This window comes from Schistocerca gregaria, chromosome 3 (genome assembly GCF_023897955.1).
Source record: "Schistocerca gregaria isolate iqSchGreg1 chromosome 3, iqSchGreg1.2, whole genome shotgun sequence".
In the NCBI taxonomy this organism is placed as follows: domain Eukaryota; kingdom Metazoa; phylum Arthropoda; class Insecta; order Orthoptera; family Acrididae; genus Schistocerca; species Schistocerca gregaria.
This window is the reverse complement of record NC_064922.1, coordinates 495,575,765-495,601,816: the sequence shown is the minus strand read 5'-3', so window position 1 is coordinate 495,601,816 and position 26,052 is coordinate 495,575,765. Positions and strand designations below refer to the sequence as shown.

At 43.7% G+C, this 26,052-nt stretch overlaps 1 protein-coding gene across 5 annotated transcripts in view; it reads right to left on the bottom strand.

The window, feature by feature from the left end:
• LOC126354140 (uncharacterized) overlaps positions 1 to 26,052 on the bottom strand; it is a 170,220-nt gene that overhangs the window by 5,766 nt on the left and 138,402 nt on the right. For 3 of the 5 annotated variants that reach the window (XM_050003540.1, XM_050003544.1, XM_050003541.1), the window contains 3 exons: positions 20,251 to 20,553; positions 14,458 to 14,593; positions 947 to 1,130 (listed from right to left, as the gene is read on the bottom strand). In XM_050003540.1, the coding sequence (XP_049859497.1) occupies positions 947 to 1,130; positions 14,458 to 14,593; positions 20,251 to 20,553 (623 nt within the window). Of the gene's footprint in view, positions 1 to 946; positions 1,131 to 14,457; positions 14,594 to 20,250; positions 20,584 to 26,052 lie in introns of all 5 variants that reach the window. The other 2 variants (XM_050003543.1, XM_050003539.1) reach the window with 1 other exon arrangement.

The window sequence follows — 26,052 nt, the reverse complement described above, 5'->3', positions numbered from 1 at the left end:
TATAGATGCACCACGGGGAAGTGTTTACGAGTGGACTGAATAATTCAAAAGAGGCTACACGACCATGGAAGACGAGGAAGGGGAGGACATCCAGTCACATCCACTAGTGATGCTATCACTGAGCAAGTCCCTGAACTCATTTCGAATAGCCGACGAGTAACTGTTGATGAATTGGTAAACCAAATGCATATTGGTGATTTTATGTATATTATATCATCCATAATATTCTAGACTTCCGTAGAGTCTGTACAACACGAGTTTCAAAACAACTCAGTGAGAGCACAAGTGCTATCGTGTGAGAATCTGTCAGCAGTTGCTGGACCATCATGCACATGAAGTGTTTCTCAAACGAATCGAAACATGACTTTATCGCTCTGAAACAGAGAGAAAACTTCAGAGTATTGAACGGAAAAACGGTAATCTAGAGCAAAAACCAAATGCAAGAGTCATCCATGAGCATGAAAAGTAGTGCTCACAGTACTGTACTTACAAGGGCCAGTTCTGCAACATTGCTCGGAACAAGGGGCCAAAAGTAAACAGCAAGCCTTACAGTGACGTGCTTTGTAACGAGCTGAAGTCTAAAATTTGAAATGAATGCAGAGACTTATTATCAAACAACGTTTGTTTTTCTTTTTTCATGAAAACGCATGGCCACACATCTGCAGCTGTATACTCTTAACTCTGCAGAATTTATAATTGTCAGAACCTTTTACATATAGACCTGATCTCGTTCCGTCGCATTTCGATTTGTATGGTCCACTTAAAGAGGTTTAAGAATCCGTCGATTCACCTCCAACGAAGAGATGAAGGAAACTGTGCCCAAACAACTTTTTTCCGAGGGCATTGAAAAGGTTTGTTGTTGTAATAATCAGATAAATGTTGTGCGGATACTTTCTGGCTTACCTTATTGTTCTGAGAGATCAAAAGCAGTGTACGCCGCACTCACCGGGAGAAATGGCCGCCCCTTTGGAGGCGCGCAGCTGTGGAAGGCTGCTCAACGAATCCCTGACGGTTGTATCCACGTGGCCCCACAGCTCGGATGAGAGCTCAAGAGTAGAGCATTCTCTCTGCTTCTCCATGTCGCTGCTGTCGCCGTTTTCCGTCCTTGTTGACTTGCTTCTTGCCATCAGCTATACAACGGAAGGAAAAGGATGAACTATCCCACACATATGGAAGTTTTACGACTACACCTGAAGTTCATTAATTAAAATTTCTGGGCTGAATTGCCGTGGTCCACATTTAAAACTGCCTCTCCGTCCTGACGTTTCGTTGCCTACTGCGGACAACATCTTCTGAGGTGAGTCGGCGACTGGCTGCTAGGCTGCGGAGGTCGCCGACTCACCTCAGAAGGTGTTGCCCGCAGTAGGCAACGAAACGTCAGGAAGGAGAAGCAGTTTTATATATGGACCACGGCAATTCAGCCCGGAACTTTTAATTAATGAAGACGACGGCCGTGAAAGCTTACATGATATGGTTACACCTGACGTTTTTATAAAATGCCAGATATCTAGTGGTTTATTAAATCGTTTTCGTAGGCTTTGACAAACAGTTCGTTTAGTTCACGGAACTACCTTTTTGACTTGCTGGGCAGATGCGCAAATCACTACGACTACCTTAGCATGCTTCTCTTCTCAGTCTGAATTCCCATCCACCTCTCAGCCCACTTGGTATTCCCCCTGAAGTCGAATAACAGTTTAGAGCGAATACCGAGTGGGCTGAGGCATGAATACGAATTTGGACTCAGGGGAGAGGCACGCCAGGGTAGTTTGTGCAGTTGTGCAAAGCTACTGTGCCTATGTGGCGTAGTGGTTAGGGAATCTGCATGGTAAGCAGTAGAACCGTGTTCGAATCCCGGCCTTGGTACAAATTTTCTTTGGTTGCTTCAGTCTGCATATGCTCATCATAGGTGTTTGAAACTTGGGACCATATAATTTCATACTTGCAAATACATGTAGTCTGAAACACATGTTGTGGAAATAAAAAAATTGTTACATCTACTTATTGTGCTTATTCTCTAACAAGCTGATAATCCCCTCTTGCCTCCTCGCTCCCAGACGTAAGTTGTGCTTGGCTCTGTCCGAACTCGGGTTTTGTTTCTCGTGGTGTCAGCTGCAAGTAAGCAGTTGTAGTACTGGGATGGGTTCACTTATTTACGGTTGTAGTGTTTGTAACTTGTGTATCAGTACTGGCAACCAGATTTCTGCGATTATTGTCTGGACGCCCATCAACCAGGCACATGACCACAGAAAACCATCGCTGACAGTTTTAGTAACGAGCTGACCTTAGAACGTGAACATGAGGACTAATGTATATATCAATATGGCTTATAGTATCGAGAGTCTCGGCGTCTAACGATTTTAAAACCACGTAAGCAGTCGAGTTCTCAGTAAGACTACTCTGTAGGTAGGATCAAATCCCAAAATTGTTGACTATACCAGCGTCTACACGCACAGAGAAATGGTGTTGGTAGGATCGATATACCAGTGTGTTTGGTTTCGACACCGTGAACACGGCTATTAGTATTGTTGAGCATATATTTTCATGTAAACACTTATTATTTATACAAAGTATGAAATCAGGAAAATTGTGATTTTCTGGACATTTCTCCAAAAAGCAATCTGCAAACTGCACACTATGCAGAGTATCTGTTGACTTCAAAGGCTGTACTTACAGTAGATGATACGGTTACATTATTGTTTATGTGAGAATCTAAGAATAATTGCCTGGCTTATGTTCATGGCTCCTGCAATGTGCAATGATTATCGCAAATCGCACCTAATACGTCCTCTGCAAGTTAAGGAGTTCTATCATATCTTCCAGTTTTACTGTGATGATGTTAATATTGTCACGGGGATAGCTCTCCTCTTGCACACCTACCAACGGAAAAATTTAATTTTCAGATATAACAAATACACTGTCTTACACGCATTTATACTAAACACATAAAAAAGTTTGGCATCGCCATAGTTTGTGGAGGTATCGGTCCGTATGAGTCGGTTCTCGATACACTCTATGTCCCAGGTTTTCACCACCCCTCGTGGCCAAGACATGTAGATAGGGTAGCTGCTGGTCTTTTTATACGGTAATTTTATGTTGACATGGACACTGTTCAGGCATCTTAGGAAGTCACGGAGATGTTCCTCATCATGGCTCCACATCAAAGGTATCGTCGATGTATCTGTACTACACATTGGGTTTGCAAAGTGACCAGCCCGTCGCTTGTACTTCTAAATGTTGTTCAATGAAGAAGTTGGTCACCGTTGGAAAATAAGTGGATTCTCATGGCGAGGCCTTCCAGATGTTCGTAAAAGTTGCCATTCCATATCAAACAGCTCGTTGTGTGACATGCATGAAAAAGCTTGATGATGTCTTGCGGGGAAATGGAACAAATATACTTAAGAGTGGCACTTTTGTAAACAAAGAATCAACTTCAAAGCTGACCAAGAAGTCGTTTGGTCCAAGTCATAAGAATTATCAAACAAATGCCGGGCGAAGAACCTGAGATCGAAGCCAACAGGAAGTTTGTCAGGATATTTTATGTTATTACAGTGATTAGAAAATCGAGTCAAATTTAAAAAGAACTTGGCAGTATGAGCACACTTATCAATATGACGTTACACGCCGATTGTCTTGGATGTATGGGAAGGTATCATAAAACCATTGTATCCTCCTCTTAGGAAATCTGGCCTACAACTGTTGTAACAGATTCTTGATATCAAGAGTACTGGAACAGGGATGGAGTTGACATCCTAAATGGTCCCACATAAGTTCTATTAGAGACAGAAGTACCTCAGCATCATTCATTCAGTTCGTTGTACACATGTCTTGTGCAGACAAGCATTGTCCTGTTGAAAAATTGTATCTTGCTTCTGTCACAGGAGAGGTAACCCATGAGAGCGATGGATATTTTTGACGTACAGTTATGCCATCAGATTTGCCTCAGTCACTGCCAGCCACGACCTGACGTCATACATGATGGTTCCCCAAACCATGATGCCAGGAATAACACCCCTGTGCCCCTCAGAAACATTGGAAGAATGGGATCTCTCCCCAGCTCGTGGCTATACTCGACGACAAAAGTCATCCTGAGCAGTGAAGAATCGAGGTCCATAGTTGAACACAATGCGACGCCAATCATTAGCTGTCCATGCTTCCCGCTCACGGCACCGCAGCGAACACAACTGTCTATGTAGTGATGTTAACGGCAGCCTACACATGGGACCGTAATTTCCTAGTCTGGCTGCTGATAGTCTCCGACCAATGGTGCAGTATGACAGAATATTGTAAGGAGTCCACTACTTTTTCTCGGATGGCAAGCACAGATGTGCATGGCGCTCAACATGGCGGATCTCCCTTGTCATGGTCACACGTGGTTGACCGGAATCTTCTCGATGAGTACGCCTGTCGTCATGTTCACATGCAGATCGAGCATCGGAACACCTTCACATCCGAATGCTCCACAAATCTGGATACTGCGTGATTCGACTAGCTCGCCAAGTGGAGACCCACCAAGAGGCGTTTTTCAAACTCTGGGAAGTGTTGAAAACGCTGTCACACACACATATGCCGCATCTCCGTGTCCTTCACAGTCATCGTTCAACTTCTGATCTGTTTAAGCCACTTACATACCATACAAGCCCAGGTAACAACACTAAACACGAACAACACTAACGCACTATGGTGGCCGTTCTACCTTTCACAGAGAATTGCTGTGCTGATCACTGATTCACCCACCGATTATAAGTACACGTACGAGATTATATGGACAACACAGGGAAAGCCACAAACATATTGCCCAGACCATAACACTCCCTCCTGGTTCAAAATGGTTCAAATGGCTCTGAGCACTATGGGACTTAACTTCTGAGGTCATCAGTCCTCTATAACTTAGAACTACTTAAACCTAACTAACGTAAGAACATCACACACATCCATGCCCGAGGCAGGATTCGAACCCGCGACTGAAGGGGTCGCGCGGTTCCAGACTGTAGCGCCTAGAACCGCTCGGCCACCCCGGCTGGCGCTCCCTCCTGGTTGCAGGGGATTACTTTCACACGTTTCATGTCGTGCACGCCAATGGCAATCTGTCCAATGGAGCATATAACGTGTTTCACCTGACGCTACTCAGAGGATGTCCAGCTGTGATACTGGAATGCAAATTCCGTCTTTGTCGCCGATGAACAGAGGCTGGTTGGTTGGGTGATTTGGGAGAGGGGCCAAACAGAGAGGTCATCAATCCCAGCGGATTAGGGAAGGATGGGGAAGGAAGTCGCCTATGCCCTTTCAAAGGAACTATCGCTGCATTTGCTGAAGCTATTCAGAGAAATCACCGAAAACCTAAATCAGGATGTCCGGACGCGGGATTGAACCGTCGTCCTCCCAAATGTGAGTCAAGGGTGCTAACCACTGGGCCTTAAACAGAGGTCAGGATTGGTGCATGAACTAGACGCCTGTTGCGGAGCCTCCACACATAGCAACGTTCTCTGATCGGTCGTTGAGGAGACACCGTTGGTAGCCCCTTGGTTCATCTGGGCGATCAGCTGCTCAACAGACGTTCGTCTTTTCGCCTGCACACAGCTCTGAAGCCGTCGCGCACCCCTGTCAACTACGACCCTTGGAGCACCACAGCTGCCTAGGCGTATGTTTTGGAGAGCGCCATTTTGCCAGGTATTGTTTACTTTAACCATGGTGGGACGCGAACAGTTCAGTTCACAAACTTTGCCGTTTTGGAAATGCTCCCACCCCGGATGCCCTTTTGGACGGCAGATAAATCGCTCCGTTTCTGCATTACGATAACGACTGCACTGTTTTTATGCGTAGCCCCGACACACTTTCAATACCGTCCACTGCTAGAGCTACCATCTGCAGTCTGTGGGTGGTTATTGCACATTGACGTCGAACATTGTCGGTGGTCGCATTAATGTGACTGGACTGTATATAGGATTGCTGTGATTAAAAAACAAATTTAAATGAACTACGATATTGTCAGTACGAGCACACTGCTGATCCTTTGCCAGTAGAAGCTATACTCAATTAACCTGGATGCATGCACTGACTCGGTTTCGAAGAATGTCATACAGCTAAATGACTCCTCTCCTGAGGTCCTGTATTATGATGCCCCTTGATATCCTTGAATTTGCCACGGAAATGTATTTTTTATTTAAATCAGCTTTCCAGTACGTCCCACACAGACATCTCAACAGTGGAAAGACGATACAACTGTCTGGTTCAGAAATGGCTCTGAGCACTATGGGACTCAACTTCTGTGGTCATCAGTCCCCTAGAACTTAGAACTACTTAAACCTAACTAACCTAAGGACATTACACACATCCATGCCCGGGGCAGGATTCGAACCTGCGACCGTAGCAGTCGCACGGTTCCAGACTGCGCGCCTAGAGCCGCACAACAGTCTGCTTCGACGATTGAGAATATTCGTTAAGAGTCAAGCTCTACCTTAGTACGAATTTACATAGGCTTAAACTTGTCATGTGACGCCATGCAGGCAATTTTAGTGTCAGTTATGACGATGGGAAGTTAAGAGCAACACAAAACACCCAGTCCCTGAGCGGAGAAAATGGGGAATGATGTTGATGTCCGAGCTGGTCATGGTGCATATCCTACCGTGACTGATTAGGGGTCTTGCTGGTCGGGAAGTACTTCAGCGCCATACAGTCAGTTTACAGATATATGTAACGTGGGTATGTGCATTGTCCTGTTGAAACGTATGGTGGTGTTGTCTCATAAGATTTAATGCATTAGGACTTAGGCTGTCTGTCGTGTACTGTGGTCTCATCAGAATTCCCTGAATTACTATCAGAGCTGACTTGAAATTTTACCGAATGGCTATGCGTAGCATGACGGTAGGGGTAACACAAGTGTGCCCCTCAAAAACATTGGCAGAAAGTCTCCTCTGTCCTTGGAGTGCCATACTAACACACTATAGTGATACGAAACTAAAACTGTGACGGCGCTTGTCAGCAGTCCATGTTGCCCCAAAAGCAACCCACTGAGTTGATATGTTAATGGCAGCTCAGTAGCCCAGCTTCTGCTTGTCTCTAAGCAATGGCGCGGTCGCGGTATAACACAGAGTGTCGTACTGAATTCGCTGTGCCCGAATGGAAGGAGCAGATGTGGAAGGACTGTGATGTACCTGGTTCACAATTGGGTAATCTACCCTTGGTGTGGTTAGATTTAGTGCTTTATTTCGGATTTCCAGTCAGTTTAACATCGAGCTATTGTCTCATTCGAACGTCACACAGGCTTAGACATTGCAAAATTGGACCAGCCTGCTGCAAGCACACCCACAATGATGCCCATATCAATTTTTGGTAACGTTGCCTCATACAAATATGTAGCTTCCTCCAGGGTAATTCGAAATTCTGACTAGCCATCAGAGTTCATTACATACTCTATCAGACTTCATATCATGGTCAAATAGTCTTTTATTTATATATATTTTTTATTACGGCTCGTTTCCTAACGGAGCAGGGGTTTCATTTTCACAAACAAATATTAATTGTAGGAATCTGGTTAACTGTTGTAGTGGCAATAAATCTTAATTGAATAGATATCGAAGGCATAAAAGTGAAAAAAAACATTGACTATCGCAAATGAAGTAGATTTTAGTATATATGCCCAAATACTGTTCCCCAGATGACAGGTCAATATTGAATTTAATATAAATACCATATGACAGAAATTTGCTTGTGGTGTAATAATGGCGGAAGTGGGACTAATTCTGGCTTTGAAAACACCAGGATGGTTGCCGATGTCAAAATTCTCCGTTAAGCACGTTACCGCATATGTTATCTTACACAAGTTGTAAGTGGGCTGCTTCTGTGTTGGCAGCGCTGTGTAGCGCTTTGCACTGGATCTCTGACTGCGCTTTCTTTGTAAGAGACTGTAGATGGTCGGACTCGTTGGAAATTAATCGCCAGTAGTGTTGGGCAGCTAGAAGTTAGTCGCCAGCAGTGATGGAAGTACTGTCGGGCAGTTGGAGGTGAACGGCCAGCAGTGATGGGTGTTAGAGGTGAGAAGTTAGCATCGATGGAAGGTAGAGGTCTGAAGTGTTAGCGTAGGCTAACGATCTGTACATGTTCGACTTGGAGATTGAATATTATTCGTGATTATATAAATTTGTACTAGATATCAATGACGATTTATGTTTGTGTCTGAACTGGATGTCACGTTATCAAGGTAAAAACCACATTATTTGGTTTGCAACAAAATCTTTCCTTTGCTAAACACACGCCTATTAGTAGTTAGTGACTATAGCAGTTAGAATCTTTTATTTAGCTGGCAGTATTGACGCTCGCTGTATTGCAGTAGCTCGCGTAATGAAGATTTTTGTGAGGTAAGTGCTTAATGAAATGTATAGGTTATTGTTAATATTTCTTTTTAGTCAGGATCATTCTTTTGAACTATTTATTTGAAGTCAGGTTATCATTTTCTTGAGCAGTCAGATTGCGTTGCGCTAGAATATTGTGTGTCAGTGTTGACATGATAAGAATAAGTAAAGAGAAAGTAGGTTCACCTGCATTCAATTTCACTCAGCACTTTAAGTAAAATATTTAATAATGAAGTTTCAAAGTGGCTCATAAACAGTGGAGAGATTTGGAATTTAAGCATACGTCGTATGGCCTGATGAGCGGGAACGGTGAACCGTTACTCTTCCTCTTATTGCTAGGCGATTACTGAAGATAGGAATTCATTCTTTCACTAAGATCATAACCGGTTTCTTCTCGAAAATGTGAAGGCTACAATAATTTCACAAACAAAAGGAAAACGTAACGATGTGCCCCGCTGGCGGACTTGATGAATGGCTAAATGTTAAACTTGGGCTAGAAAATCTTGAAGAGGTGTACGAAGTTGTCATCTACGAACTCCCTTGACAATGAAAGAAGATGCAAGAAGGACACAGTGGCACAAAGACTGCACAACACAGAAGGACTTTCTATAAATAGAAACAGTTGCTGACATTGCAGATATAGATTTTGAGACAAGAGAAAGAGGCAAAAAATGATTTTTGGAGCGAAACTGCGTGTAGGGAACGAAACGTTGAAAATGTGGAAGATACGAGAGGCGTTCAGGTGTTGGTTTTATTCAGGATGCCTATACCCCATATTATTCCCCACTCTTTTGGCTACAAAATCCAGTTTTTCAACACAATGTCCTTTCAATGCGAGGGACAGACGCCACTTTACTGAGACAGCCTGTATGCCCGCATGGTGCAACACTATTGGTCGACGCCGATGCCAACGTCTTGCTGTATCAATAAACACCCCATCATCTACATACTGCTTCCCGCGGAGTTCATCCTTTATTGGGCCAAGCAGATGGAGGTTGGAAGGTGCGAAATCCGAGCTGTAAGGTGGATGAGGAAGAATAGTACAGTAAAGCTTTGTGACCTCCTCTCAGATGCCTTGCGTTGTCATGGAGAAGAACAAGTTCGTTTGAATATTTATGGCGACAAACATGCTGAAATCGTTTCTTCTGTTTCCCGAGGGTGGTAGAATACACTTTTGGAGTTGATCTTTGCACCATGAGGGAGGACATCAAACAGAATATAACTCTGTCAGGGTCCAGAGAACCGTCGCCGGCTGAGGGTGCGGCTTTGAACTTTTTCTTCAGAGGTGAGGTGGCGTGGCCTCACCCCATTGATTGCCGTTTTATTTCTGGTTGGAACTGATGAACCCCGTGTTTCATCGCATGTGACGATGTACGATAAAAACTGTCAATATTAGCCTCGTAACGCGCAAGCAGTTCCGTACAGATGGTCCTTCGTTACTCTTCATGGTCTCTGTTAGGCAGCTATGGACTAAGTGGGCATTCACACCTTTAATATCGCACCCAGTGGAGGAGTGTGTCAGGACTACCAACAGAGACGACCAGTTTGGAAGCGAGGTATAACATCGAAAGAGAGTGTCCGCACGTTCCAACATTGCAGCAGTCACAGCTGTTTGCGGCCGGTCGGCGAGCATGAGATCGGACAGATTTGCGCAACCTTGTTTGGGACTGCAGGGACAGACGCCTCGCCCAACGACTCATCGTACTTTTTTTTCACTTCCAGGTCTCCGTAGACATTCTGCAAGCGTCTGTGAATATCTGCGATGCGCCAGTTTTCCGCCAAAATAAACTCAATGACAGCACTCTGCTGAGAACGCACCTCCCTTACAGATACCATTTTGAAGGCTACGTATAGCGCCGCTACATATCGGAACTTCATGTAAATATGGGAGCTGAAGCGGGAATATTCAACAATGTCCCACAACAAGTTCTGCAGTTTTTTCAACTGAAACTGGCGGAGGAAAAAGGGTGTTCCATTTCCTATCGAACGCCCTTCTTATAAGTGAAATGATTCGAATCTTTTAAGGTGATAAGCTATTAAAAATCAAATTAATTTGTTAAGGAACTAGGAAACCCAGCAACGCTTCGCAGGTGCTAAATATGTATGATAATTCTGTATGTGTTCTAAACTCCTCCCCAACCTCTTTTCTCTGTTCATCTCCTCCTCCTTCCTCTCTTTGTCCATATCCCTCCTCCTCACCACTGTCAGTGTGCATCCCCTCCTGTTCTTCTCTATGTCCATATCCTCACATACACTCTGTCTGAGTCCTCTTACCCTCTCTCTCTACTTGAACCTTGTTTATTGTTTTTGTAAACAAAACCTTGATTGGGAATTGAAGTGAATGGATAAATCGGTTGGGATCATTGGTATACGAGTTATGAGTGACATCTCTCCAGCTGCTGGATTTGTGAATGGATTTTTAGTACGATTCAGATTCCGTAGTAATCATAAGCTGATAAACCATGAATATAAATTTTCTGTAGATATGAAACTTCCTGGCAGATTAAAACTGTGTGCCGGATCGAGACTCAAACTCGGGACATTTGCCTTTCGCGGTCAAGTGCTCTACCATCTGACCTACACAAGCACGACTAACGCCCCGTCCTCACAGCTCTACTTCTGCCAGTACCTCGTCTCCTACTTTCCAAACTTTACAGAAGCTCTCCTGCGAACCTTGCAGAACATTGTTGTGTATACAGTCCAGAATTTCATTCTGGAAACATTCCCAAGGCTGTGGCTAAGCCATGTCTCCGCAATATCCTTCCTTTCAGGAAGCTAGTTCTGCAAGGTTCGCAGGAGAGCTTCTGTAAAGTTTGGAAGGTAGGAGACGAGGTACTGGCAGAAGTAGAGCTGTGAGTACGGGCCGTGAGTCGTGCTTGTGTAGGTCAGATGGTAGAGCACTTGCCCGCGAAAGGCAAATGTCCCGAGTTCGAGTCTCGGTCCGGCACACAGTTTTAATCTGCCAGGAAGTTTCAAATCAGCGCACACTCCGCTGCAGGGTAAAAATCTCATTCTGGAGAAAATGACAGAAAGCAAGAAAACAAAACATGGTTGTGTATAAAGTCTTTCTCGGAAAATATATATAAGAAGGAAGACCATAAAGAGTGAACATTAATAAAACGACAAATTGGAGGAACGGATTCCTGACTGGAAATGGAGAAAAAAGGTCCCAAGATGCATCGTCCCTACTGTGGATGGCGCTGACGAATGGAAGGTCCTTTGATCACATGCCGTGGTTTTAGGCCACAGATGACGATTATGCAGACTAATGATGGCATTTCTCATAAAGGCTGCTTTGTCAGTAATGAGGACTGGTGACAGAAATCCCATAACTGTAACGGTCTGATGCAAAAACCATCGACCAAACCCTTCACGTAGAGGGAAATCTGCTGCTGGAAATCCTTTCACTCGTTGCAGATAATAGGGATTGTAACGGTTGTCATGTAGGACACGCATAATCGTGCTTTTGGCTTGCACCATGTTGGCGGGCCACTTGCCTGGAGCTTGTACCAGGGCTCGTCTCAATATCCCGTACAACCCAATCCTCCAAATCTGGCGTATGCACAATCCGCCGCCTCCTTGCACGTTATCTGGAAGGACCCATGATGACACAAACGCCCAAAAAGTGCTGGAAATGTTGTGTGACGTGTAGGTGTCTGTGAGGGTACTTGTTTTTGTACAGCCGTGCTGCCTCTCGACCACTTCCATCGGATTCGCCGTACACAAACACCGTCTCGGCTTGTTCCGGACAGGAATACCGGACCATTCTGCTGCTTACAGTGCGCTGCGTCAATTACACAGCCTGAAAGACACAAGGAACACACGGCACTTGGTGAGAGGTACTTTCATTTGTCAGCGCGATCTACCGTGGCAACGATACATTTCCGGACACATATTTATTAGGATCTTTTTTTCTCCATTTCCAGTCAGGAATCGGTCGCGCAGTTTGTCATTTACTAAAGCTTACCCTGTACATGGGAGAAATAATTTATCCAACGGTTTACGTGCCCTAATATTGTAGTTCAAATTGCTTGCTACAAAGGAATCAAAATTGCATATTTTCACAACATACCACAGCAATATCCTTTTCGTAGTTAGTTTCAACATAGAAACCGAACATTTTTGTTTAAAAAATATATAGTCTATGTACACCTGAAGGTTTATTAGCGTATCGTGTAAAAATTAGAAATAAATTGGTCCAAAACTTTTCAAGATTTTTGGTAACTACGTTCCCGTTTTATACGTTACATATATCTTTATATAATAAATGTAATAAAGTATATATAGTCTTTCTCCGTCGTCATGTTCATTACAATATCGTGCAAAAATTAAAAGTAAATCGGCCAAGAACTTTTCGAGATTTTTGGACACAATGTATCCCCTTCATATATTACACATATAATATTATACTAAAAATGTACAGTCTATGTCCGTTCGAATGTTCAATAGAGTAAAATCTGAAGTAATTCGGTCACGTACTTTTCGAGAGTTTTGGTAACAACGTTAAGCTTTGACTTTATGTAGTACGAGGGTAATCCCAAAAGTAAGGTCTCCTATTTTTTTATAAGTACATAGGCCTGTTTATTTCCACAATGGTTTACATCAGTTTACAGCTTGAATATTTAGCTATTTTTCGACATAATCATCATTTCTGTCGATGCATTTTTGCATGTTGGTAGCAGTTTTTGTATGCCCATGACATACCAGCTCGCCGCCATGCTGTTCAGAAAGTTATGAACCTCTTCTTTCACCTCGTCATCGGAGCTGAATCGCTTTCCGGCCAAATGTTCTTTTAACCTATGGAACAGGTGATAGTCACTGGGCGCCGAGTCAGGACTATAGGGAAGTGGGTGATCATGTTCCACTGAAACTGTTGCAGGAGAGCAACGATTGCCGAGTGATGTGTGGGCGAGCGTTGTCATGGAGAATGTGTATGCCCTTGCTCAACATTCCTCTTCTACGGTTCTGAATTGCCCGTTTGAGTTTTTTCAGAGTCTGACAGTACCTGTCAGCGCTAATTGTGTCCCAGTGGGTATAAAGTCGATCAACAATACCCCCTTTCCGATTTCAAAAAAGCCGTTGTCATGACTTTACCTGCAGACTGTGTTTGCTTGAATTCCGCTGCTTTGGCGAAGAAGGATGCTGCCACTGGCGTGATTGTTGCTTGGTCTCATGTGTAAAGTCGTATGCCCAGGTTTCGTCAACCGTGACAGTTGGGTCCAGAAAGTTTTCCTGTTCGACTGCAAGGCGGTGAAGAAATGCGCGGGAAGCATCAACTCATTGCCGGATGTGGTCTTGTCAGCGTGCGTGGCACCCATTTTGCGAACACTTTCCGGTAGTTCAATTTTCCCGTTAAAATTCTGTGAGGGATGCTTCGGAAAACCTCAGGAACCAACATGCGGAGATCATCCATGGTGATCCACCGATCTTCACGCATGCTTTGTTCAATCTTCAACACTGTCTCCTCAGAAATTGACGGTCTCCCGCTCCTTTGTCCATCGTGAATTTGGGTCCGACCAGCTACAAACTCTCTACACCACTAACGAACATTTTTGACATCCATGCACGACTCACCATACACTTCCGTCAATTGGTGATGGATTTCAATCGGCACAGTGCCCTTTGCGTTCAAAAACCGTGTAACTGCGCGCAATTCGCACTTGGCGGTAACATCCTACGGGAGCTCCATGCGTATGTTTACACACAGTGCGTGAAGCACTCTTCATAACAGTGTGACCAACTGCCACACAAACAGAGTTCTGTACTTATAGAAAAAATAGGAGACCTTTCTTTTGGAATTACCCTCGTAGTATAGAAGTATAGATCAAGACGTTCTTAAACGAGAAATGTATCTTATACAGAACATAATAAATCGAAAAGATAGAATGGTTAAACCCATCTTAAGATGCAAGACGTTGCCCCTGACAAAGGGATGGTGGAAAGAAAGAATGGCAGAAAGAATGGCAGTGTATGAGGTAGATCGTTGGTAATGTAGGATGCAACAGTTGCACTAAAATGGATAGCTGTCGAGTGACATCAGTGGAGAAGTGCATCAAACAGACCTTAGAACATCCGACAGAAAACGTAGTGAAGAAAGGGGTATGCTTACCTGACCTGTTGATTGTAGATTTGGTTGGCAGCCAATGTTATTGAAGTCCGAAGGTGAAGAATTTACGATAAGGGCGAGCGCTTTATCGATACACTCGATGATCTTATTTCGCGAGGCTTCCACTTGTTCGCTTACCCTGTAAACACATGTACTTGTACTCACAATACCTTAAATTTTAAAGTATGTAACACAGATACATTATGAGAAGCTTTTTTTTTTTTTTTTGCTTATTTCTTAGAGGAGAAAAAAAGGTAGCGAAACAAACTGAAGCTTTCCACTTTTAAATCCTACTAGCATCATATTCCGTCTAATATGTAGACAGACGCTTCTCACTGAAATAAGTGTTGTTATGAATAATGTGAAATGAATAAAAAAGGAAAATAAAGTCACAGTAACTCAATAACGTATAGCAACAGAGAAGTCATATCGTTGTTGAGCAATCAATCCAGCAACTGGAGTTGTCTGTAGGATCTCTCAGTCTTCGTCGTATGCGGCATGCTTGTGATGCACTCTGGAGGTACAAGTCAAACGCAGTCCTCTACAGGTCCTTGCTTATGTGCAAGCAGTCTTCCAAGAGGAATGGGTTTCATTTGCTAGGGAGAAGATGCGTACCATTTTTAGTAACAACATACTTAGCTCTTTGTGTTCTTTCTTTATGTACACTTCAAATGTGGGTAATTAGGAAGGAGCCTTGAATGGCGAAGCCGCGTGTGCACTACGAGCGATGTATATCACATGCCTCTTCCTAGCTGAAGTACACTTCGGTGGCGGAAATTAGTTCCTCGAATCTGTATAGTGAAGAAGTATTTAGAGTTTTGTTGGGAGTCTTGTTGCCAATGTGTAACAAAAAAATTGTGTCGAATGTCATGGTCAGACAGGCGCTAATTTTACATAAAAACCTGTGATGTTGAGTTCCCCTTTGAGCTGAATACCATGAAATATAAGAAAATGATGTCAATAACGAAGAATACTTGGTTTGACGCACCAAAATCGAGCACTGAAAAGAGTGTTGTTATCTTTTTATGCTGGGTGAGAAGTCACTGCTTGTGCAAGTGATACGCCTATCAAGATGTGTGTGTGTGACTAATGCGGATTCTATCGTGAGTGTGGGGGTCATTGCCACAAACGAAAGTGTCCTCATCGGTGGTCACAACAAAACCGTAGAAACGACGAATCGCACCTTAAGTACGGCAATGGACGCCTCCTGATAAACGAAATCGAATACGTTTGAGAATTTGGTGGCATAGGGAGAGAACCGAAAAAGTGTTATGTCCTTAGTGTGTACAGTAGGGGTAAGGCAATAAAGCAACTGTAGTGCCCCTGATAAAGCAAGCACTTTCTGTCCGTGTCGCCCTGGTCCATCGCATGTTGAGACGTGTATACATACTCTGCGCTGATATAAAAGAAGCTCGCGCGCCGTGTAATCTTTCTCACCGGATTTTACAGAAACTATTCATTAAAAATATTTGATTTTTGCCTTTCTTGTAGCGTTACATACCAGCTTCGTTGCGAAGTGGCTATTATCTCGCTAATGGTCATACATATTGTGATACACACATTTTAGTAAGACGCTACGCAAAATTCGAGAAGTTTGAAATGAAAAATAGCGGTCGCTATAATTTTGAGTTTGGTACGTATTACACCATATGTTGCTCCGTATGAAATTTAGCTAACATGTTGAATTTTTCTTTAGACTTTGGAGGAGTCTCTATCTGCCTCCAATCTTGAGAAAATGAATCCTATGTAGGTAGCGCGCTCACTACCGATCTCACGCCCACACGAATAAAATATTCACAAGATTTCTCATTTCTCCTAAACCGCTGGAGACACCAAAACCTAATTTTGGCGAATGATAGCACACAAGGAGGACATATTTTACCAATTCGTAAACAGACAGAACTTTCTTACCTATGGCGATATATCAGTAGTTATACTTCCTTTTTTATTTTTTTCACTCCATTGACTATAATTTTTAAGAGTTATCGACAGGTAGTGAAACAACCGTTTCCTAGTATGAAAATAAACATGAAATTTCTTCTCTTATGTTACTGCAAACCGACACTATGAGGTTTTTCGTAAGCTATTAGGCTCTCTGACTGCCAGTTACTTGTTTAATGAGGCACTCTGTTTCAGAATTCTGTGCAATAGCTGCTGTAAGATGAGTTTGTGCAAATTATACTGTGTTTTGGCAAAGGAAGTACAACTAAACTTGTCACAAAGGTAAATGTAGCCATTACTAATAAATTGTGATGCTTCTTCGAGTGAGAAAAGGTTAACGATTCACACAAAAACAAATTGCCAGTTCTGTTGAAATTTTGGGTGAATCCCGTAACTCTTGGTATTTTTAACACTGGACGACTGGAATGGAAACTTACCAAAGGATTTTATTCCTTTTCTTTTCTGAGCAGTATTAAAATGTCGAACGTTCCCTTCAGGCGGAATGATAGGCACAAGCCAGATGCTGGTTACTCACCTACGGCTTGCCAAACTGACCGTGTGTGATTCGCGAATAGCATAGTTGTTATTGAGAGTAGTAAAGAATTGATCTGTCGCACAACACAATGGTCAATGTATTGTCTGCAGCTGAGAATAACGTGCAGCGACAGCCATGTGTACCTTGTCTGCGGGAGTTCACATCGTTCGGAAAACATTGTCATGAAAATAGATCTGCTTTTGTCAGCAATACATTTCAACAAATTAAATACATCGAATCACCACACTCTTTCAAGATACTCATACTTTCGTAATAGTAACTATCATTTTTTTTCATTTGCGTAGCCCTTTGTATTATGAGTTCATTAATGCTGAATATGCTTATTCTTGTTGCGGCGATCCAATTAAAACAAAGATATTCGTGAGAGCTTCTCGACTGTTTCTAGCTTGCAGTGGAAATGTGATGTCCACATGTACGTAGTATAATGTCTCTTAACACATCCATTTAGAAGGAACGATAGCGAAACTTATTTACTTCATATCTGAGATGCTGTGGAAATTACCCCTTTTCGACTTTTTGCAGCCGATTCTAGAGGCGCGTCAGCATAGCAGGCAGCAAGTAGATAACCTTGTTTTACATTCCTGCTTTGCTTCTAAGTCACACGATTTTATAATATTTCTTACTTCCTTGTTCACTACCCTCACGATGAATCGTCTGTCCCTTATTACGACCTGGAGACACTGTCAAGGCAGAAGATATAATCCATGTGGCTAATGGCTCATGAGTTACTGAACTGTGTATTGTTATTGACAAATGAAGAAACAAAACAGAAGAAATGTGCAGATATACACACATCAAAAAAAGTTCTGCGTCACCCCGATTCCCAGAGCTCCTGAAGACTGACGTTGACTGTGGATATTGTATCACAGACACAGTCCCTTTGACTGTTCAGAGATGTCACTAAACCCGCCCAAAGATGTAAACAACCATGCATGAGCAGCATCTATTAGACGGAGGGTGTCCGGCAGCCGATCAGTTGCAGTCATTCCACCAGGAAGGAGGTACACGGATCGTGTTGTCTGTAGTTCAACCATGCCTAGATGGTCAATACCATGGTCCGATAGCGTCCACATTGTTACTTTGTGCCAGGAAGGGATCTCAACAAGGGAAGTGTCCAGGCGTCTCAGTGTGAACCAAAGCGATATAGTTCCGACATGGAGGAGATACAGAGAGACATGAACTGTAGATGACATGCCTCGCTCAGGCCGCCCAAGGGCTACTACTGCAATGGATGATAAGGATTTTGGCTTGGATGAACCCTGACAGCAACGCCACCATGTTGAATAATGCTTTTCGTGTAGCTGCAGGACATCTTGCACAACAGGCTGCATGATGCGCAACTTCACACCCGACGTCCATGGCGAGGTCGATCTTTACAACCACGACACCGTGCAGCGCGGTATAGAAGGGCCCAACGACATACTGAATGGACCGTTCAGGATTAGCATCACATTCTCTTCACCGATGAGTGTCTCATATGCCTTCAACCAGACAATCGTCGGAGACGTGTTTGGAGGCAATCCGATCAGCCTGAACGCCTTAGACTCGCTGTCCTGCGAGTGCAGCAAGGTGGAGGTTCCTTGCAGTTCTGGGGTGGCATTATGTGGGACCGACATACGCCGCTGGTGGTCATCGAAGGCGCCATAACGTCCGTACGATATGTGAATGCCATCCTCCGACAGCTGGTGCAACTATATCGGCAGCATACTGGCGAGGCACTCGTCTTCTTGAACGTCAATTCGCGGCGTCATCGTGCACATCTTGTAAATGACTTCCTTGAGGATAACGACATCGCTCGACTAGGGTGGCCAGCACGTTCTCCAGACATGAACCCTATCGAACATACCTGGGATATATTGGAAAGGGTTGTTCACGGACGACATGCCCCACCGACCACTCTGAGGGATCTACGCTGAATCGCCGTTTAGAAGTGGGACAATCTCGTTCCTCGAGGAGGTTGTGGATAGTATGCCACGACGAATGGAGGCATGAATCAGTGCAAGAGGACGTGTTACTGGGTGTTAGAGATACAGCGATCTGGACCACCACCTCTGAAGGTCTCACTGTGTGATGGTACAACATGCAATGTGTGGTTTTCATGAGCAATAAAAAGGGTGGAAATGATGTTTATGTTGATCTCTATTCCAATTTTCTGTACAGGTTCCGGAACTCTTGGAACCGAGGTAATGCAAAACTTTTTTGATGTGTGTATGTAACTGAAAACTATTATGTACTAACGAAAATGGATGGAGCGCATGAACAGCGAGAAACGCAACTCTACTTAGTGACAATAAAATTCAGAATACTGTAAGGTCGTATTTTGCGGATGGGCATTACTTTTTTTGCTCATATGCGCCATGCTGAAGTGAGTAAATGGCAGTAGTGCCTTTCTGCTCACCGCCTCATTCCTCGTGCAGTACTCGCGTTGCGCGCGGCCCTAAAAACTGTGCCACAACCACAACGCTGCGCGACCTGGCGTAGGCACGTGTCGGGTCCCCTTCAGGTCGCGTCCCCGTCGCGTCGCGTCCCAGTTTTCGTGGTTTCATTTAAATCTGTGACGTTACAAAAACGCGCACTGCGCCTCGCCGCGCCACAAGCGCTATACGCGTCTCAATTTGCGCCTAGCGTAAAGAGCTCGTTTCATACGCTGATGCATCTGTACAAAATATTGAGCGTTTGTGAAAATTATTAAAGTCACCTGTTAAGTGAGAAGGTCGTTCGGTGCAAAGAGATTCCAGTACTTATATTTCCATAATTTACTTCTGTGAGGGAAATATTTTCCATCAGAAACTCCCCCACTATTTCTCAGAGACGCCTGAGTGTATCCTGGCTACGAAAATAAGGTATGCTGTCGGCTGCCTGCATTACACGCGGCACTGTCTCTGATGAGGATGTCGTTGACGAGTGAGGAGTTATTTTATTAACTCCTTTTCTTTACTACATCGCTTTAACTTGAACGTGTAATATTATCCTTCCATTACGAATTTCTTTCAGTCCACAATGCGTTAGTCTTTTTTCGTCTGTATTGGCGACGGGTCGACAGTGAGGCATTCGATATACATCGCTCGCAGTGCACACGCAACTTCGACAACCAAGGCTTCTTCCAAATAACCCAAACGTGTTCTAACTTAGAACATAGGTTATTTGTCGGGAACACGGCTTCCACGTTCTGTTTAGGCTATGCTTTGCTTCTTTTAACACATTCGATGCGTAAGTTATTGTGTCATACATTTGTGAGTCTTATTTATAAAAACTATTGTAGACAGGAAAGAGAGAAATGTGAAGAAGGCCATACTTACGACAAATGGCTAGTAGCTATTGCGACCACGCTCTGCGCGTCGTCGCTCTGTGATGCACACACTTTGCCGTCACCCCCGCCTCCATCTTTGGCTCGTCGTCGCGCAGTTTTCGTGGAAGCAGCTATACTACCACTACGACTCGTCGCGCGCGATCTGGCTACAGTTTTTTGTTCTGCATTCAGCGTCGCTTTGTAGCCGCTGTCGGAGCGAGGTGTGCCGCCCCGTGAAGCATTCCTCGCCGTCTCCTGTGGCTTCTCAGCTTGCTGGACGTTGCTGCGGTACGTATAGTCTCCGCAATCGTCGCTGCAGAAGGAAGTGTCATCAGTCCCCTCACTGTCGGAATAATGAGAAACGTGCGACTCGGCTACCCTTGATTCAGAGTCTTAGAACTTAAACCACTAATAATAAAATTCCGAAGCAGTAAATCCTGTCTGTATACAGGGTGGTCCATTGATCGTCACCGGGATAAATATCTCACGAAATAAGCATCAAACGAAATAAGCCCGCTAGATGGCGCTGCCATAGGTCAAACGGATATCAACTGCGTTTTTAAAAAAAATAGGAACCCCCATTTTTTATTACATATTCGTGTAGTACGTAAAGGAATATGAATGTTTTAGTTGAACCACTTTTTTCGCTTTGTGATAGTGGCGCTGTAATAGTCACAAACGTATAAGTACGTGGTATCACGTAACATGCCGCCAGTGCGGACAGTATTTGCTTCGTGATACATTACCCGTGTTAAAATGGACCTTTTACCAATTGCGGCCGGCCGTGGTGGCCGAGCGGTTCTAAGCGCAACAGTCTGGAACCGCGCGACCCCTACGGTCGCAGGTTCGAATCCTGCCTCGGGCATGGATGTGTGTGATGTCCTTAGGTTAGTTAGGCTTAAGTAGTTCTAAGTTCTAGGGGACTGATGACCTCAGAAGTTAAGTCCCATAGCGCTCAGAGCCATTTGAACCATTTTGAACCAATTGCGGAAAAGGTCCATATCGTGTTGATGTATCGCTATTGTGCGTGTGTTATGTATGCCGCTCGGTATCCTGGACGACATCATCCAAGTTTCCGGACCGTTCGCCGGATAGTTGCTTTATTTAAGGAAACAGGAAGTGTTCAAACACATCTGAAACGTCAGCCACGACTTGCAACAAATGGTGATGCCCAAGTAGCTGTTTTAGCTGCTGTCGCGGCTAATCCGCACATCAGTAGCAGACAAATTGCGCGAGAATCGGCAATTTCAAAAACGTCGGTGTTGAGAATGCTACATCAACATCGATTGCACCCGTACAATATTTCTATGCACCAGGAATTGCATGGTGACGACTTTGAACGTCGTGTACAGGGGCACAAGAGAAATTACGGGACGATGACAGATTTTTTGCATGCGTTCTGTTTAGCGACGAAGCGTCATTCACCAACAGCGGTAACGTAGTGACGTAAACCGGCATAATACGCATTATTGGGCAATGGAAAATCCACGATGGCTGCGACAAGTCGAATAATAGCGAGCTTGGCGGGTTAATGTATGGTGCGGCACTATGGGAGGAAGGATTATTGGCCCCCATTTTATTGATGGCTATGTAAATGGTGCAATTTATGTTGATTTCCTAAGTAATGTTCTACCGATGTTACTACAAGATGTTTCACGGCATGACAGACTGGTGATGTACTTCCAACATGATGGATGTCTGGCACGTAGCTCGTGTGCGGTTGAAGCGGTATTGAATAGCATATTTCATGAAAGGTGGGTTGGTCGTCGAAGCACCATACCATGACCCGCCCGTTCAACGGATCTGACACCCCCGGATTTCTTTCTGTGGGGAAAATTGAAGCATATTTGCTATCGTGATCCACCGACAACGCCTGACCACATGCGTCAGTGCATTGTCAATGCATGTGTGAACATTACGCAAGGCGAACTACTCGCTGTTGAGAGGAATGTCGTTACACGTATTGCCAAATGCACTGAGGTTGACGGACATCATTTTGAGCATTTATTGCATTAATGTGGTATTTACAGTTAACCACGTTGTAACAGCACTCGTTCTCAGAAATGATAAGTTCATAAAGGAAATTGTATCACATTGGAACAACAGAAATAAAATGTTCCAACGTACCTACGTTCTGTATTTTAATTTAAAATAACCTACCTGTTACCAACTGTTCGTCTAAAATTGTGAGCCATATGTTTGTGACTATTACAGCGCCATCTACCAGAAAGCAAAAAAAGTGGTCCAACTAAAACATTCATATTTCTTTACGCACTACACGAATATGCAATAAAAATGGGGGTTCCTGTTAAAAAAAACGCTGTTGATATCCGTTTGACCTATGGCAGCGCTATCTAGCAGGTCAACCATATCGCCATCTGGCAGTGTTCTGACTGACTGACTAACCATCGGCCGGCTCAAACCACTAAGGAAAGAAACTTGAAATTTGGAGTGAGTGTTGATCTTATACTATAGGCGTCGTTTGAGAAGGGAGTTACGAAATTTCGCCCCTAATGAGGAAATCTTCCGTCCCCTAGGGAATGAAAGATCTTTTTGAAAAATGTCGCTATTAAGTCAATTTCGGGACTAGACCTACGAAAATTTATTTGGTTCCCCTGCCATATAGAGGTAAATACGTGTTTCAGAACTTTCGGCATTTTAAACCCTATCGGCTGAAAGTTCTTTTGAAAATAAATCATTAGTATATAACTACTGAAGTATTTTTAAAGCTACATCTATGGAAATTGGTATTTGACTTCTCGATTACAAATTAAACAATACATGTTTCAGTGATTTTGGAAATTAAACCCTTGATAGGGTGAAATAGGGGATGAAATGGTTTGCGAAAATATATCGTTAAGCATGCTAAATCAACGAAAATTTGAATTTGGCTTCTCGGGTGGATTTGTAAAAGATACGCAATGCACTGTTTGTCGAAATTCAACTCCTATTGTTTTTATGGAAATATTTCATTATGCAAGCATTGTCGAAGCTAAATCTGTGAAAATTTCTATTTGGCTTCTCTGTTAGAAACCAAAAAATAGGTGTTTCACCGTTTCTGGGTATTAGCCCCTAGGTGAGCGAAATTGGGGAAGCATATTTATAAAAAATTTTTCGTTATATTTAGAAAATTGATATTTCACTTCTCAGTTAGATATAAAGAAATATGTGTTAGGAGATGAAAGTTTCTGTGGGAATATCACCGCAAGAAGACAAAAGGCATGGTTTACAAAGATCTTGGACTTCAGCTTCCAGAATCGATTTTTGGTCAAAAATACATAGGAAAAGTCCATGCTTCTATGGCATTGACTAGCGTGACAAGTTTGGAAGGTGATGTGCAATTTGTGTACAACATAAAAATTCGAATACAGAAAAAAATGCGTACCACAGTCCATGCGAGCGAAGCAACGGGTGCTAAACTAGTTACCTATGTAGACTGCTCTGCAAAACCTAAGGACAAGATAGATTAAGTAACACAACATATTAAAAATTCGGTGGAAATGAATAAAAGTGCGGGAGAATGTTTCCAGGGGTCTCTCAGTCGTGGACAGAAAGCTGTAAGTCAAATGACCTGAGGTCAGTGTAACTATAGCACCAAATGAGACTGCCCCCACAACACGACACAGTTGATGGTGTTCTTCGTTACAGCATGGCCTGAAAACAACTTAGTGATGACTTCAGACAGGAAGAATCATCGGGAAACTGGAAGAAGGACGAAGTATGATGAGTGTATCCCAGGAGTTTGCTATTATGCACAGCACTGCTTAACGTGCATGGCGAGCGTTCCGAACCACAAGCACTGCCGGCCAAAGCAGAGGAGGCGGTCGACCAAGGTCAGCTACAGAAGCAGACGACCGTTACATAGGGCAACAGGCAAGAAAAGACCCACGTCAAACAGTGGGAACCATTAGAACAAAATTAAACTAGAGTGCAAGGCACACAATGTCACGCTCTTACTTCAAAAGGTCTTAAGTTCCACACCGATATACCGCGGAACTCTAGCGATATATTTACCAAATGCAGTCAACCGCAGTGAAATAGCGCCAACAATTTGACCAAGGCTGCACAGACATGGGTGATGCTGATCAGGGACCACAGGCAATGGACGTTGGTCCAGGTAATCGGGGAAGAACATCTGGGAAAATGTTTTCTAACGACGAGGTCATTCAAGCAGCAGTTCTCGAATGGCTCCGCGATCAAGGGCCGGATTCCTATTGTCGAAAAACTGAACGACTGGTAGAACGTTTCGACTGTTGTTTACGAAGACTTGGTGACTTCTTTTGGGAAACAGTGTTGTGTATCTGTGTCACTTTGTAGTGTGGTGCAGCATTCAATAAAAATTACGAGAGTCACTCCAAAAGAAATGCACACTATTCTTGTAAAAATACAGTTTTCATTCTGCATGTGTGACAGTTTTACAGTGTGTAGATACATCGTTCCCATTTTTTTTCAAACTTGTTCAACCTGCTCCTGAGAGTGGCGCCATCACAGTGTCTTCTAGATGGCTGCTACACTTGACGTTCGTCAGAAGTAACGTGCTGTCATAGAATTCCTGTGCTCTGAAAACGAGACAGTGGAAAACATCCACAAGAGGTTGAAAAAGGTGTATGGAGATGCTGCTATCGATCGCAGTACAGTTATTCGGTGGGCAATCAGGTTACGTGATGCAACCGGGCACGGCAATATTGAGGATTATCCTCGCAGCGGCAGGCCTCGTACTGCACACCCTTCAGACAATGTGCAGAGAGTTAACGAATTGCTGACTGCTGATAGACGCATCACAGTGGACGAATTGTCACGCTTCGTTGGGATAGGGGAAGGAAGTGTTTGCAGAATACTGAAAGTGTTGGCGTTAAAAAAGGTTTGGGTTCCCAGGATGTTGACAATGGCTTTCAAAGAAACAAGAAAAACGGTATGCAGCGAGCGTTTGGAACAGTACAGGAATGGTTGAGATGAATTTCTTGGAAGAATTGTGGCAGGTGATGAAACATGGCTCGATCATTTTTCACCAGAGACGAAGAGGCAATCAATGGAGTGACATCATGCAAATTCACCCACGGAAAAAATTCAAAACCACACCTTCTGCGGAAAAGTTATGGCTACGATGTTTTTTGATTCCGAAGGACTCTTGCTTATGGACATCATATTAAGTGGAACCACCATAAATTCTGATGCATATGTGATGACACTGAAGAAACTTCAAACTCGACTGAGTCGTGTTCGACCATATCGGCAAAAGCAGGATGTTTTGCTGTTGCACGACAATGTATGGCCACATGCCAGTCAAAAAACCATGGAAGTGATCACAAAACTCGGATGGACAACACTGAAACACCAGCCTTACAGTCCTGACCTGGCTCCATGTGAGTATCATCTCTTTGGGAAAGTGGAAGACTCTCTTCATGGAACAAGGTTTAAAGATGATGACTCCCTTGTGCACGCTGCCAAACAGTGGCTCCAACAGGTTGGTCCAGAATTTTACCATGCGGGTATACAGGCTCTGGTTCCAAGATGGCGTAATGCAGTTGAGAGGGATGGAAATACTGTGGAGAAATGAAAATATTGTTCCTAAAGGATGTATCTACACACTGTAAAACTTTTAAACATGTAGAATAAAAGAAGGATTTTAAAAAAATAGTGTGCATTTCTTTTGGAATGACCCTCGTATTTGGCCTACCTTAGTAATGCTTGACTTACTTTTTGAAACCAGCTGGTACCTCTGTCACTGTTCTTCTGTCCTGTTCAAGTCGGGAATGCTCGACTGGAGGAACGATTTTTGGTAAACGCCGGTCGCGAGATATACGGTGAAGGA